We start from the raw sequence: 15,040 nt of genomic DNA, 5'->3' as shown, positions 1-15,040 counted from the left end.
GACAACGGTGTAAAAGGAATGCAATTCTTCTTGGCGGTAACATCGACCTGTAAGGCTGAGTTCATACTTGAGTTATTTGGTCAGTTTTGGCCCCGTGACTGCCCAAATAAGTGAAGTGTGCAGTGATTTTAGGAGCGACACCTATCATCTGCATGTCACAGTATTATTTCACTACCACAGCAGACTCCCTACGCATGTTACTGAAAGGCACAGTGTTCTACACCATTATGAAGACTTTCTGCAGCCAGGAAATAGCTGCTTTTTAATGCAATTTGCTACGAATAAATTCGGATCAAACAGAATTTTAGCGAAAAACCGGCCAAATCGAATTTTTGAAAAATTTGCAGATCTTTAGTTATACACATGAGCAGGTGATGGTGCAGTAGAGAGATGAACCATTATTGATGCTGTTGAACCACAATTGAGCCTCCCTGCAAAATTAAATGTACTTACATGCAATTTATATTGCAAAAAAAAAAAAGAGGCAAACCCACAGTGTTAATAAGCCCTAGTAGGTCTACCTACATCAATACAGTGGCATCACTTACCCACAACGTGAAAAACCTTATGCAACAACATGAGGTTTTGGACATGACTTCGCTGCAGCTAAAAATGTGTGAATTTTTGCTGCAGTTTTACAGCAATTGTTGTTTTTGCCATTGCACAATACTTGGTACAGTGGTACTCTTCAGCTTCATTACCACCCCATATGAATAAATCCTAATTATATTCCATGCATGAAATTACTTTCATACTTACTCCCAGTACTGTTTGCTTGGAAGTTCAGTATTGTTGTCAGCGATGCAGGTGAGATTATTGTCATTTACCCATGACACATTTGCGATTATTGTTGCATTGTCCAATGTTACATTGCATAACCCTATGCAAAAAAAAATAAAAAAGATTATATTGTCTTAAAACTTGTCTACATTTTTTTCAAAAATCCCCTAACCCATCCAGCGGTACCTGTGAAGAAATCCATATTTACATGTTCCCTGCCACTCTTTTCTGCCTCTGTGACTCCTGTTCTGTGTTCACTGGCCTTCTGGTCCCTGTCTGTCTACTTCAACATGGATGGGAGTCACGTGGTGACGTGCCCCCAAATGGCACATGTCCCTGGAGTGAAATGCTATTTGGAGACATGTCTCCGCTGAGGCCGGTTGTTAGCTGCAGCAACACCTATGACCATGACCATGTGGAATATAGACGATAAATGGGGACTAGAAATCCAGGAGCCATGGAGCAGGAAGGAAGTGGGAAATTTAAAACAAAAAATTTATATTGCAACCTATCTGCCCATCAGAATGGATGCCGGATAGCGTCCGTGTGTAAAAGGGTTGGAATCCAGCATTGTACATCTTACAAAAAAGACTGTATCCTTTACAGTGATTGTTGCTATGGGTTGTCGTTTGACCCTATTGTGGTGGCAATGCCACCTAGTTGGACTGTAAAGTAACTTGTTAGAACTGAATTGCTAACACATTGGTGGGATTTATCATTCTCCACATGACAGTTTTCTGGGGTACAAAAGCTGCAAACACAGAGTTTGTGACTTTTTAGACACCACTTGCCAAAATGTTTGCATAAGTGGCTTTTCTTCACCATCCTTGCCACTGAATAGGGGACTTGGTGAGTGTGGGTTGGGGGCATAGCCAGCAGCCCTGGCATATTAATCTTCTTTTATCACAGTTTTCTGGTTAAAAAAAAAGATTGATATCTACGCCAGCTAGGGGCTGACGTAGATTTAAGTTTAACTACATGGACTGCTGGAGCTGCGCCAAATTTATGACGAGGCATCATGAATTAGATGTGGCCTCCAGCAGCACACTGGGATATCATAGACCGACGAAAAATGCTGGCCTACGATAAATGTTCTTTCTTATGTTGACACATGCTACTCCCCAGCGCTTGCACAAATGTGACAGGTCATGTTCTGTGATATGTGATTTACATTGTACAGTCCCTTTAAGCTGTTGTGAGATATCAGCGAGGGAATGGTAAATGGATACTATTGTGAGTAAACTTGTAAGTGCTCATACTGGGAAAGTCATATACCTTGGGTATATGAGATGGACAAGTTCGCTCTGAAGACAAGGGGAGCACCCTGTAGCTGCACATTTCTGTTGCACAGAGGGCATATAATGTATATCATGTTTTGTATCATAGGATAGGTAGAACAACACTTAGGTTTGATGCTACCTATTATGCAATTATATTATCATATGGGATGAGGCAACACCTTCTGATAGCTGACCTAATTAGCAAAGGTCCTGTGCTGAATGGCAATTCCTTGCAGTCCTTAAGCTTACATTAGATGCTCATGGGTGATTTGATAAATACAGGCCTATGCACGCCATGTGCTCAGTGAGTGTGAGTTAGACAGGACATGGAAGATTGAACTGATGGTTGCTGCAAGAAGGGTATAGCACCTCATGCAATTTCTAGGGCATTAGAAGCAAAATACTGCAAAGTTCAGAGGTAGAGCTAGATGAGGGATAACGAGAAGCCTCCTAGTCCATGCATCCTAAAAGCAGCTGGGGCCTGTAAAAGAGGCAAAGACCAATATTTTGTGAGAGACAGCATGCAGAATGGTTGTGAAGTGAGATACTGAACACGGGAGCGCCTACTAGACACTGTGCAAATTGTGAGATACTACACCACTTTGAAAGGTATGCAAGGTAGTACTGCAAATGTGGTCATCTACATCATTCGCAATACTGAGTAATTGTGTTCTGCATCAGCCAAAGGGAGAATGAATTGTTAGTTTTAAAAGGGACAGTAATGTATCTTTTGCCACTTACGGAGACAGTGTACAAAATTGTCCTGATGCTGGTAACGAAGCCTGTGGCCTCACTGAGAGACATTAACCACTAAGTATGTTGCCTATCAAAGACTGTTGCAACTGTAAGTTTGTTACCCTACGTGGGGTGACTGTGTCTTCCCGATTCCTTCGGCCATCCTACAGGGGAGAGCCACTTACAGTATGCCACCCTGAGCCTAAAATATCCTCCAATTTTCTGTAAGGGGACCTGACCACCATGAGAACATACATGGTTGTCAACAGCCCCGAATTTGGTGACACTGTCCCTGATTTTCAGAGACGGTACTGCCAAAATTGTGTTATCCAGGGCTGACAAAAACAATCCCCACTCATAAGTGGGTGTTCCCTGGGGGCAGGGCTTAGATTTCCCGATTTTACCAACTGAAACATTGGTAAGTATGGACATATGATATTACCCCCTTACACAAGTACTTATCTTCTGTCCAAGTTTTTGGAGAACCAGCCACAGTGTTCCCATGAAAATTGCCTTTATGTTCTTTCAACAGGCACAGTGCCTTCTTGGTCACAGTGTCCCAATTACTTTCCATTCTCCCCTCCCATAGAATAACAAGGCCATAGAAAAAATACTGAATCAATTTTCTTATGAACATATAAAAAATATATACTAACCTGATATACCATTACGACACCTACTGTCTGCCCAGTGGAAACACTCCGCCCATGGCAGGTAACTCGTAAATGAGGCAAATAAATAATATAGACTGTAGGCAACAATAACATTGTAGTAAATAGATACCAGTGCTGATATGAGAACCGTTGTTACTCCAGTACCTGCAATGGAGAAAAAAGGCAGTTCTGTCACAAGCCATTTACTACTCTAGATTAGTATGCAAAGTGAAGCGGAAAAGGAATATGTTATCCAACCCCTATAATGATCCCCCCCAATGCCAGGACACGTCATGTAGGTTATACTTCCCCACTCCCTGGCACCTGCGTTGCTACGGGTCCCCGCATGGTCGCCTCTGCATCTCCCCGTTGCTCGGATCAAAACATCTGTTGACGGGGGGCAGCCAATGGCAGGCTGCGATGGGGATGAGGCTCCCTAGCATCGCGGGAGATGGTAGAGTTATCCCACGAAGAGTATGACAATGCAATGAATAGGGCATTTTAATTACATTAATTACAATTTCTTGGTATTGCCCCCTACTCCTAATAATCCACCTTCTCATGTATTCATTGGTTGACTAACATGCTTAGTAGCTTCCCGTCTCCCTGCCCCTTTGTTCTGGCATTGTCTTCTCATAGAGAAGCAAGTAAAGCACCTGTAAAGCACTGTATACATCTATAGCCAATGGAGAAGGGAAATGTGGGGACATAATTTACCATATGTATTTCTGCAGCTATATGTGAGGGACTATTTTCTATGCAGGAGAGGAAGGCGTTAACAAGAGCTAATTGCAATGCATCCTGGGAGATGCAGGCGCTTGATCAGCTACTCTCCACCCACAGAAAGGTGAGTTTTAAGTTTATGGGATATCCGCTATAATATTAATTGAACGGCAGTTTCATTTAGACACAGTACGGTAATGTTATTTATAAAGCTGTTATTTGGTCTCTGTACTTTTTTCATCATGTATTTAGTATGGCGGTTGTGGCATATATGGCATCATTTTTTAGGTAACTGGTAATGTACGGCGTGATTGGGAAAAAAATCACTGATTTTGCAGCAAAATTGCCATGCGACAAAATCTGCGACTTTAATATGCCAAAAAGTGGAATACATATGTTAATAAATGACCCCCTATATGTATTTTTACTTTTTGACATATTTTATCAGGGTATAATCTCTATGTGGCACATGGCTCGTTTCCAGTTACAATGCATTCAGAAAGTCTTCAGACCCTTTCACTTTTTTCACATTTTGTTACGCTGCAGCCTTGTGCTAAAATAAAAAAAATCTAGTTTTCCCCACCAATCTGCACTTAATACCTCATAACGACAAAGTGAAAACAAAATATTCGCTAATTAACTAATTTATTGAAAAGGAAAAACTAAAATCTTGCATTAATATTTAGATTGATATAGTGTTGCAGTGATGGTTGACCTTCTGGAAGTTACTCCCATCTGCACACAGGATCTTTGGAACTCAGGCAGAGTGACCATTGTGTTCTTGGTCACCTCTCCTACCAAGCTTCTTCTTCCCTGAACACTTAGGGCTCATGCACACGGCCGTTGGCCGGCCATTCTATGCATTGGGGACCGCAATTTGAAGACCCTAATGCACGGGCAACATCCGTGCGGCTGCCGCAGATGAATCCAGACCTATTCAACTAGAATGGGTCCATGATCCGTCAGCACCACAAAATAATAGAAGATTTAAGTGAATGGGTCCGCATCTATAATTCGGTGCAAAAACGGCCCGGGGGGGAGCATATTGCGGATCTGCTGTATATGGGCTGTAATACTGTCCAGCACACGTTCGTGTTCATGATCCCCTAGCTTGATGGGGTGGCCAGCTCTAGGAAGAGTTCTAGTTGCTTCACACTTCTTCCATTTAAGAATTATGGAGACTACTGTGCTCTTGGGATCTTTCAGGGCAGCCAATTTTTTTTTACCCTTCTTCAGATTTGTGCCTCCACACAATCATGTCTCTAGGCTCTACAGGCAGTTCTTTGTGCCTCGTGGCTTAGTTTTTACTCTGTTTGCATTGTCAGCTGTGAGATCTTATACAGACAAGGCTGTGTCTTTTCAAATCATGTTTAGTCAACTGAATTTACCACTGGTGGACTCCAATCAAAGTATAGAAATATCTCAAAGATGATCAAGAGAAATGGGAAGCCCACAGAGCTAAATTTCAAGTGTCATAGCAAAGGGTCTAAAAACGTATGTCCATGCAAAATTTTAGTTTTTCTTTTTTAATAAATTTAAAAAAATAAAAATAAAAATATTTTTTTTTTTTTTTTTTACTTTCTCATAATGGGGAACTGGGTGTGGACTGATGGACATCTTTTTGTTATTGTAGACAATATAACAAAATGTGACAAAAGTTAAAGAGTATGAAGTCTCTCTGAATGCACTGTATATGGAACAAACATTTCTACATTTTTGTTTGTCTTGTGCTCATCTCTCTGAGCTCAGTTGTGTTACAGATTGAAGCAGGAAGCTCAGTTGGTAGAACATTTCCTTGTCCTGTACTGGAATGTCATATGAATGTGGGCCAAAGCTAAGATAAGCCATCTGCCTACAGATTTACCTTTGTTTATCAGATTTGTTGCTGCCCAACTTGTATATTGAGACACTAGTATTTCAAAATCTGTGTTGCAAGGAGCAAATACATTTTCATGTCACTGTAGTTGTAATTGAAATTTACAGACATCTCTAAAACTTTCCCATAACCAGCAAAGAGAAAACAACAAATTAAATCCAGACTCTAAGGCCTCTTTCAGACGGGCGTTGCGGGAAAATGTGCGGGTGCGTTGCGGGAACACGCGCAATTTTTCCGCGCGAGTGCAAAACATTGTAATGCGTTTTGCACTCACGTGAGAAAAATCGCGCATGTTTGGTACCCAAACCCGAACTTCTTCACAGAAGTTCGGGCTTGGGATCGGTGTTCTGTAGATTGTATTATTTCCCCTTATAATATGGTTATAAGGGAAAATAATAGCATTCTGAATACAGAATGCATAGTAAAATAGCGCTGGAGGGGTTTTAAAAAAAAATTAATTAATTTAACTCACCTTAGTCCACTTGATCGCGCAGCCAGCTTCTCGTCTGTCTCCTTCTTTGCTGAACAGGACCTGTAGTGAGCATTCATTGCAGGAACAGGACCTGTGGTGACGTCACTCCGGTCATCACATGATCCATCACATGATCCACCACCATGGTAAAAGATCATGTGATGGATCATGTGATGACCGGAGTGATGTCACCACAGGTCCTGTTCCTGCAATGAATGCTCACCACAGGTCCTGTTCAGCAAAGAAGGAGACAGACGAGAAGGCGGCTGCGTGATCAAGTGGACTAAGGTGAGTAAAAATTTTTTACATTTTTTTTTAACCCCTCCAGCGCTATTTTACTATGCATTCTGTATTCAGAATGCTATTATTTTCCCTTATAACCATGTTATAAGGGGAAATAATAATGATCGGGTCTCCATCCCGAATGTCTCCTAGCAACCGTGCGTGAAAATCGCACCGCATCCACACTTGCTTGCGGATGCTTGCGATTTTCACGCAACCCCATCCACTTCTATGGGGCCTGCGTTGCGTGAAAAACGCAGAATATAGAGCATGCTGCGATTTTTACGCAACGCACAAGTGATGCGTCAAAATCACTGCTTATGTGAACAGCCCCATAGAAATGAATGGGTCGGGATTCAGTGCGGGTGCAATGCGTTCAACTCACGCATCGCATCCGCGCGGAATACTCGCCCATGTGAAAGGGGCCTTAGGCGGGTGCAATGCGTGAGGTGAATGCATTGCACCCGCACTGAATCCCGACCCATTCTTTTTAATGGGGCTGTGTACATGAGCAATGTTTTTCACCATCACTTGTGCGTTGCGTGAAAATTGCAGCATGTTCTATATTCTGCGTTTTTAACGCAACGCAGGCCCAATAGAAATGAATGGGGCTGCGTCAAAATCGCAAGCATCCGCAAACAAATGTGGATGCGGTGCTATTTTCACGCATGGTTTCTAAGGAGACAAGGGATTAGCGACCTTCTATCTTCATTCAGCAGGACCTGCGCTGACGTCACCACGCTCACCGCGTGGTGACGAAGAAGAACCTGCGCGATCAAGTGGATGTGGTGAGTATTGTTTTTCTATTTTTCACCCCCAATTGGACTTTGCATTCTGCATTAAAGAATGCTATTATTTTTTATTATAACCATGTCATAATGGAAAATAATAAAATCTACAGAACACCAAACCCAAACCCGAACTTCAGTGAAGAATTCCTGGTTCGGGTCTGGTTACCACATTCAGTTTTTTCTCACGCGCGTGCAAAATGCATTGCACTCGCGTGGAAAAAACTGAACAATGGAAAGCAATTGCAGACAAAACTGACTGAAATTGCGTGCCTACTCACATGAGTTTCCCGCAATGCACCCTGAACGCATCCGGCCCTCACCCGCTACTCCTGTGTGAAGAGGGGCTAAGGCCCCTTTCACACGAGCGAGTTTTCCACGCAGGTGCGATGCGTGACGTGAATGCATAGCACCTGCACTGAATGCTGACCCATTCATTTCAATGGGTCTGTGTACATGAGCATTTTTTTTCACGCATCAGTTCTGCGTTGTGTGAAAAACGCAACATGTTCTATTTTCACACAGCCCTGGCACCATAGAAGTGAATGGGGCTTCAGTGAAAAAACGCATTGCATCCACAAGCAGATGCGGATGCAATGCATTTTTCACTGATGGTTGCTCGGAGATGTTGTTTGTAAACCTTCATTTTTTTTATCATGCATCAAAAAACATATCAAAACGTATTGCACCTGCGCGGAAAATACTGAACGTAATCGCAGACAAAACTGACTGAACTTGCTGACAAAATTGTGCCAGTTTCACTGAACCCACCCTGAACGCATCCGGACCTAATCCGTCACGCTTGTGTGAAAGGGACCTAAATCTTACCTTGGAAGACTGGCACAATCCTCCATACCGCAACAGGACCCAGACTGGCAAACTGTCCGATTGAACATTCCAAAAAAAACATGGGCAAACCAGCAAATGCCAGCATGACTGTATAAGGGATTAGGAAGGCTCCTGAAAAATAGAAACACATTGTTACCGATTTGTTATCTTTTTGGATGAGTGAATCTTTCGAAATTATCTTCTCTGTTGAGGTTCCAGAATCCTAATCATTCAGATTGAGCTAACAATTCCAGCCTGGAGCATCACCATCTTTACCAAGGAGTAGAAAATCATTGCTTTAAGTGGTTTTCCAGGACTTAAATATGAATTGCCCATCCTATATCAGATCGGTGGAGTTCTACTCCTTGCACCCCCACCCAACACTCAGACGAATGCTATGACCTCTTCCTTTCTTCTGACGTCATGCCCATTAGTCACATGACCTTGTGCACCATAGTCCCATTTAAGTGAATGAACTTGAGCTACAATACCAAGCATGACCAATATACAATGTATGGTATCATTCTTGGTATACTGTGAAGAGGTCCCTAATAGCTAATCGGCTGGAGTATTGGGAATGGGAGTCACAACTATCTGATAGATTGATATATCCTGTGGATAGGCCATCAATATTTAATCAATGTAAAACCCTTATAACCCCAGTCTGACTATCCGTGATGGGATCCCTCCCTGATCATGATGAGGGGAATGCAAAAGAACCACCTTGACCACATGACTACAGTATATTATATAGGATTGCCTATATACTATAGGCTGAGTTGTACACAACCATGCAGAACCAAGTCACTGTATTGAGAGCATGTTTAGAAAACAAGATATAAAGAAGGTAATAGGGTTTTCCGGATCTCTCTTGTAGAAGAAAATTTGTAATATAGTTACCATCTTGAAGTTGTATGGATCACTCATTTAAAGAGGACCTTTCATCAGTTTTGCAAAAGTCTAATTAGGGTGTTACCTTATAGGGCAGCCCCCACTGATGCCATGGCTGTTTTTGTTTTTTTTCAAAAGACCCCCCTGTTCGTCTGCTGGAGGGCACAGCGGGCGAAGGGTGCGGCGCCTAGGAATAATAGTAAGCACTATAGGATCCCTACTTTATGCCCTACCTAACGCGCTACTTATCTTATAAAGACCAATGAAAGGTCCTCTTTAAGTACCCAGTTATGTGATGTTCCTCTTCTGAATATTCAGCATCTGCCAATGTCACATCCTTTACCAGGTTTCCTGCCTTGGCTATAGACAGTAACAAACTCCTGACCCCATTTCATCTGTGCATGCGCCAGGGAGACAAATAGTTCTTGCCCCATCTGCACCACCTCTCTCGTTCTGCGCTGCACAAGTGATGACCCATCCATGACTTTACAGAAATCTGGTGAAAGAGGTGATGTCAGCAGATGCAGGACTTTCAAAGGAGTAGCATCATGTGACCAGGTTCCCGAGTGGCTGATCCACGCAACTTCAACAGGTTAAAGTATATTAGAAACTTTTACAAGTAACATATGAGTAATTAAGGTAGGTTTGTGAAAGTTTTGAAGATAACCTCAGGTAACCTCCCCTTCCCCAACAGAAACCTGCAGGAAATCAAGGGGTCGTGCTGATAGTGAAGCAACTTTTCCTCCGTCTTAAATAAAAAAAATTATTGTACTCACAAACAATGACTTGTAAAAGGCATATAACAAATACAAATCCTCCCGTTGCCTGACCCGGGTTTCGCTCACGCGCTTCGTCAGGGGCGTCTCATCTGCCTCCTATGAGGCTGCCTTTAATCCACAAATCAATCCCCCCCTCCCCAAGTCCCACCCATACATCAACAAAAAATACGGACAGCATTAAAACCACATAAAACAACCTAAAAATTAGTTAATAAAACAGGATCCATTCCACCAATATTCAATTAAGACATTTTTTTTTACTAATATCCCCTCTACAATCTCTTCAAAGATACTCCCCATTATCATTCATAAAACTCTTACCCTACATCATAAGTCAGGTGATTTCTTCAGGGTTTACTACCAATCACTAGCCCAATTTCATCTGCCCAAGGTCCTCAAACCACCTGTCATATGTAAACAGGATTTACCGATATTGTGCTTATCGCAAATTTATTTCAAACAATACATGGCTTGATGTCACATTCTATATTCAATCCCTAAGGTTGGAGGGTCCACAACTTAAACATCCATTCCACCTCTCGCTTGTTGATGTTGGCAATGGGGTCACCACCACATACATGAGCCTTCACTAATTCGACCCCCATAAACTGCAACCCACTAGGATTTTTCTGGTGCACCTGTTTGAAGTGCAGAGACACACTGTGCGTCTCCAGACCTTTTTTAAGTTGCGTACATGTTTCTGTATCCTGGTCGTCCTGCCCACATACTGCAGGCCACATGGGTACTCCAGCACATACAATACCCATATATTGTTACATGAGAAATTACCTTTAATTTTAAATGCCTGATTTTTCTTATTAGAATATACTCCCTTCGCTTTCATCATTTTATGTTCTCGGGTTCTATTCTTACATGGTGGGCAGAATCCACACCATGTGAATTTATTCTTACATTTAACTCCTTGCTGCCCAATTATAGTTGCAGGTCCCGCACTGTACACCAACCTGTTACGTAGGTTTGCAGCCCTCTTAAAGACCACTACTGGCTGATTTGGGATTTCATTGCCAATGACGGGGTCATTCTTCAAAATGATCAAATTTTTCCTGATTGCATTTTTCAATAGACCAGCTTTTGTATTAAATTGTGTCAAACATTTAAATCTAAAATCTCTATCCCTTCTTTCAGTAGTTACCACCCCACTCTTTCCATTCTCCTCCACTTCTTTCCTACATCTCTCTAATTGTTCCTCACCATAAATTTTTTTCCAAAAACCTCTCTTTTATAACCTGGCTTTGTTCCTTATAGTCACTAGATTCTGTACAATTACGTTGTATCCTTTCAAATTGTCCCTTAGGGATATTATTCAACCACGGCCCATAATGGAATAATATCCCTAAGGGACAATTGAAAAGGATACAATGTAATTGTGCATAAGGTAAAAACCATAAAAACAAAACTGAAAATAACATGATGTCATTGCTGTTTATTCATGTTGTCCCCTAAAAAAAGATTATAAGTTATACAATACATTAGATGTACCCCAAAATTGGGACTTTAAAAAAACAACTTATCCCATCAAAAATTATTTCTGTACGGCTTTGAAGATTGTAAAATAGAAAAAAGTTATGGCTTGTGAAATTTAAAGCTAAAAAGTTAAAGAAATAGCAATGCCCTAAAATCCACAATAATTGACATCCTTAAAGGTAATCTGTCAGCTCTGAAAAGCCCTCCAAACTACAGTTAGTAGTGTATAGTTTAAGTGATGCTGAGTCCGATGATATAATTTTTGTCTTCATACTCACTTGCATTCTGACGCTTGCTCCGACAAACCAGTAGTAAAATGCATTGGGAGGACTCCTCTTTGAGTCCTCTCAATGATGTAGGTGAGCTCGGGAGTCCTCTCAATGCATTTTACTGGTGGTTTGTGGGAGTACAGCATCTGAACGCAAGTGAGCATGAAGATAGTATTACGGGGTCCAACACCCTGCACCCCTGCCAATCAGTTTTTCTGCAATAACGCCCGCACTAGAAGCTGGCGCCAGAACTACATATATAGCTCTGTCCATTGTAAAGTGGATGCAACTGCTTACTGCAGCACTGCTCCCAACTGTGCAGTACCTGAGCTGATCAGATAGTGATGGCCAATCCTTTTGTCCACATGAAGCACCTCAATGGTTAATAGCTTTACCTCCTCCATTTTTAAAAGCAAGGTAGGGGAATCTCCAGACATTGCCAAGTCCCACTGCATATCCGACCATAGAGAGCAGATAGTCAGATTTTCTAGACCACATCTCCCGTTCTGGTTCTCCATCATTGTTAGCTTCATTGACTTCATTCTACATTCAACATGTGTATTGAATAGAGTTTGAGTAAATTAAGTTATGGAATATTTATCGCATATAAATTCATTTCTATTTAAAAAAAATTATATATACAGTACAGACCAAAAGTTTGGACACACCTTCTCATTCAAAGAGTTTTCTTTATTTTCATGACTATGAAGGCATCAAAACTATGAATTAACACATGTGGAAATATATACATAACAAACAAGTGTGAAACAACTGAAAATATGTCATATTCTAGGTTCTTCAAAGTAGCCACCTTTTGCTTTGATTACTGCTTTGCACACTCTTGGCATTCTCTTGATGAGCTTCAAGAGGTAGTCCCCTGAAATGGTCTTCCAACAGTCTTGAAGGAGTTCCCAGAGATGCTTAGCACTTGTTGGCCCTTTTGCCTTCACTCTGCGGCCCAGCTCACCCCAAACCATCTCGATTGGGTTCAGGTCCGGTGACTGTGGAGGCCAGGTCATCTGGCGCAGCACCCCATCACTCTCCTTCATGGTCAAATAGCCCTTACTTTCAAAGTTTTCCCAATTTTTTGGCTGACTGACTGACCTTCATTTCTTAAAGTAATGATGGCCACTCGTTTTTCTTTACTTAGCTGCTTTTTTCTTGCCATAATACAAATTCTAACAGTCTATTTAGTAGGACTATCAGCTGTGTATCCACCTGACTTCTCCTCAACGCAACTGATGGTCCCAACCCCATTTATAAGGCAAGAAATCCCACTTATTAAACCTGACAGGGCACACCTGTGAAGTGAAAACCATTTCAGGGGACTACCTCTTGAAGCTCATCAAGAGAATTCCAAGAGTGTGCAAAGCAGTAATCAAAGCAAAAGGTGGCTACTTTGAAGAACCTAGAATATGACATATTTTCAGTTGTTTCACACTTGTTTGTTATGTATATCATTCCACATGTGTTAATTCATAGTTTTGATGCCTTCATAGTCATGAAAATAAAGAAAACTCTTTGAATGAGAAGGTGTGTCCAAACTTTTGGTCTGTACTGTATATATATTCTTTTGTGACCTTGAAAAGGGTAATAACAGACATAACCCTGTCAAGCAAGACAGATTATGGGTGTATACAGATGTATATATGTGACACTAAACACAAACTTGGCTTAGATAGAAAGATAGATAGATAGATAGATAGAAGATAGATAGATAGATAGATAGATAATAGACAGATAGCTAGGTAAATGGATAGATAGAAAGATATATGGATATAATATGATAGATTGATGGATATCCCTATAAAGTGAAAAAAGGCAGCATACTCCAAATATAAATGAAGAACAAAAGGTCTTTTATTCACCCATGTAATAGCGTTTCAGCTCAGCAATAGAGCCTTTCTCTATAGACTGATAGAAAGGCAGACAGATAGGAGAGAAATAGATAGATAGATAGATAGATAGATAGATAGATAGATATTACTTACATTGAGATCTACAGATTTTTTATTCGCACATGTCATAAATCCCGGTAAAGGTAAAATCCCCATGTTCCTGTTAAACGTTGCTCTGTAGAATGTAGCTCGTCTGCACCATGTAACTTTTATTATTAGATGAATAGAGGTGTTATTTGGCAGTGCACTATGCTGTAATTATGAACTTTAGTAATTTAATCCCTACAATTTCTCAATGATGCTCTTTGTCTAAACCTTTCAAAATCTCTGCCATTATTAAAATATGCAAAACTAAAGAGATGTTTACATTTCATCACAGAGATCCTCACTGTGCATCTTCAGACATGCAAGTAGTAAAATGTAATGCTGTCTGCAATATTTTCTATACTTAAAAGGGTTCTCCTGAAACAATTCATTCTTACCCGTGCACTGGCTCCCCTTCCTCCATTTTCTAGTCCCCAGCTTGTTTTTTTCCGGCTGGGTATGGCCTTGGTCTTGTTAGCTGCTGCAGCCAATGGCTTGTTCAGTGGTGATGTGTTCCCAAGTAACCCACCACCACTGAAACCAGTCCTTGGCTGCAGCAGTGAAAATTAATAAATAATCAATCCATGAAAACCAATTTAAGTTCGAAATAATTTTGAAAGTACTCACATGAGACAATGGTATTAAAGGGGTCGTCCCATGAAAAATATTCTACAGTTTTCAAACCAACACCTGGATCTGAATACTTTTGTAACTACATGTAATTAAAAACTTAGCATAGCCACTGAGTTATTTAGTGAAATCTATCTGTGTAGCGCCACCTGCTGTCTGTTCTTTTTCTAATTTCTTTGTATTGCTCACTGAGATGGCCGCACATGCTCAGTTTCATCATTCAACTGCCTCCTGAGCTGTGATAGGGAGAGCTGAGACACGCCTCCTTAGCTACAGCAGATAAGACACTCCCCTGAGCTGTCAGATTGATATAAATCTAGCAGAGCAATGAATGAGGATATCTGGGGATCCATGTGAGGTACAGGGCTGGTTCTGGGTTTGTTAGAAGGAGATTGGCATGTACTATATGATGTCTGATTGTCATGGGATAACCCCTTTAAGGCCCCATTTACATCATATTGTTTCTTAGGTTTAAAGTGTACACTGAAAAAGCTTCCCCCGTACATGCAAAATATGTCATTAGGGATCCATTAGTCAGAGGCTAAAAAAGAGCGGCCTTCCTCTGATTGGTATACACCAATATATAA

The 15,040-nt window shown here is 41.2% G+C and overlaps 1 protein-coding gene across 1 annotated transcript in view; it reads right to left on the bottom strand.

The window, feature by feature from the left end:
• LOC120977381 (sodium- and chloride-dependent neutral and basic amino acid transporter B(0+)-like) overlaps window positions 1-13,940 on the bottom strand; it is a 40,109-nt gene extending 26,169 nt beyond the window's left edge. Inside the window, exons 1-5 of the mRNA XM_040405309.1 lie at window positions 13,833-13,940; window positions 12,237-12,384; window positions 8,418-8,549; window positions 3,452-3,613; window positions 760-880 (exon numbers count right to left, since the gene is read on the bottom strand). Coding sequence (XP_040261243.1) covers window positions 760-880; window positions 3,452-3,613; window positions 8,418-8,549; window positions 12,237-12,384; window positions 13,833-13,895 — 626 coding nt within the window. The 5' untranslated portion in view covers window positions 13,896-13,940. The remainder of the gene's footprint in view (window positions 1-759; window positions 881-3,451; window positions 3,614-8,417; window positions 8,550-12,236; window positions 12,385-13,832) is intronic.
• Between the last annotated feature and the right edge of the window lie 1,100 nt (window positions 13,941-15,040).

Source organism: Bufo bufo, chromosome 8 (genome assembly GCF_905171765.1).
Source record: "Bufo bufo chromosome 8, aBufBuf1.1, whole genome shotgun sequence".
Lineage (NCBI taxonomy): Eukaryota > Metazoa > Chordata > Amphibia > Anura > Bufonidae > Bufo > Bufo bufo.
This window is presented reverse-complemented; position numbering and strand designations above follow the sequence as displayed.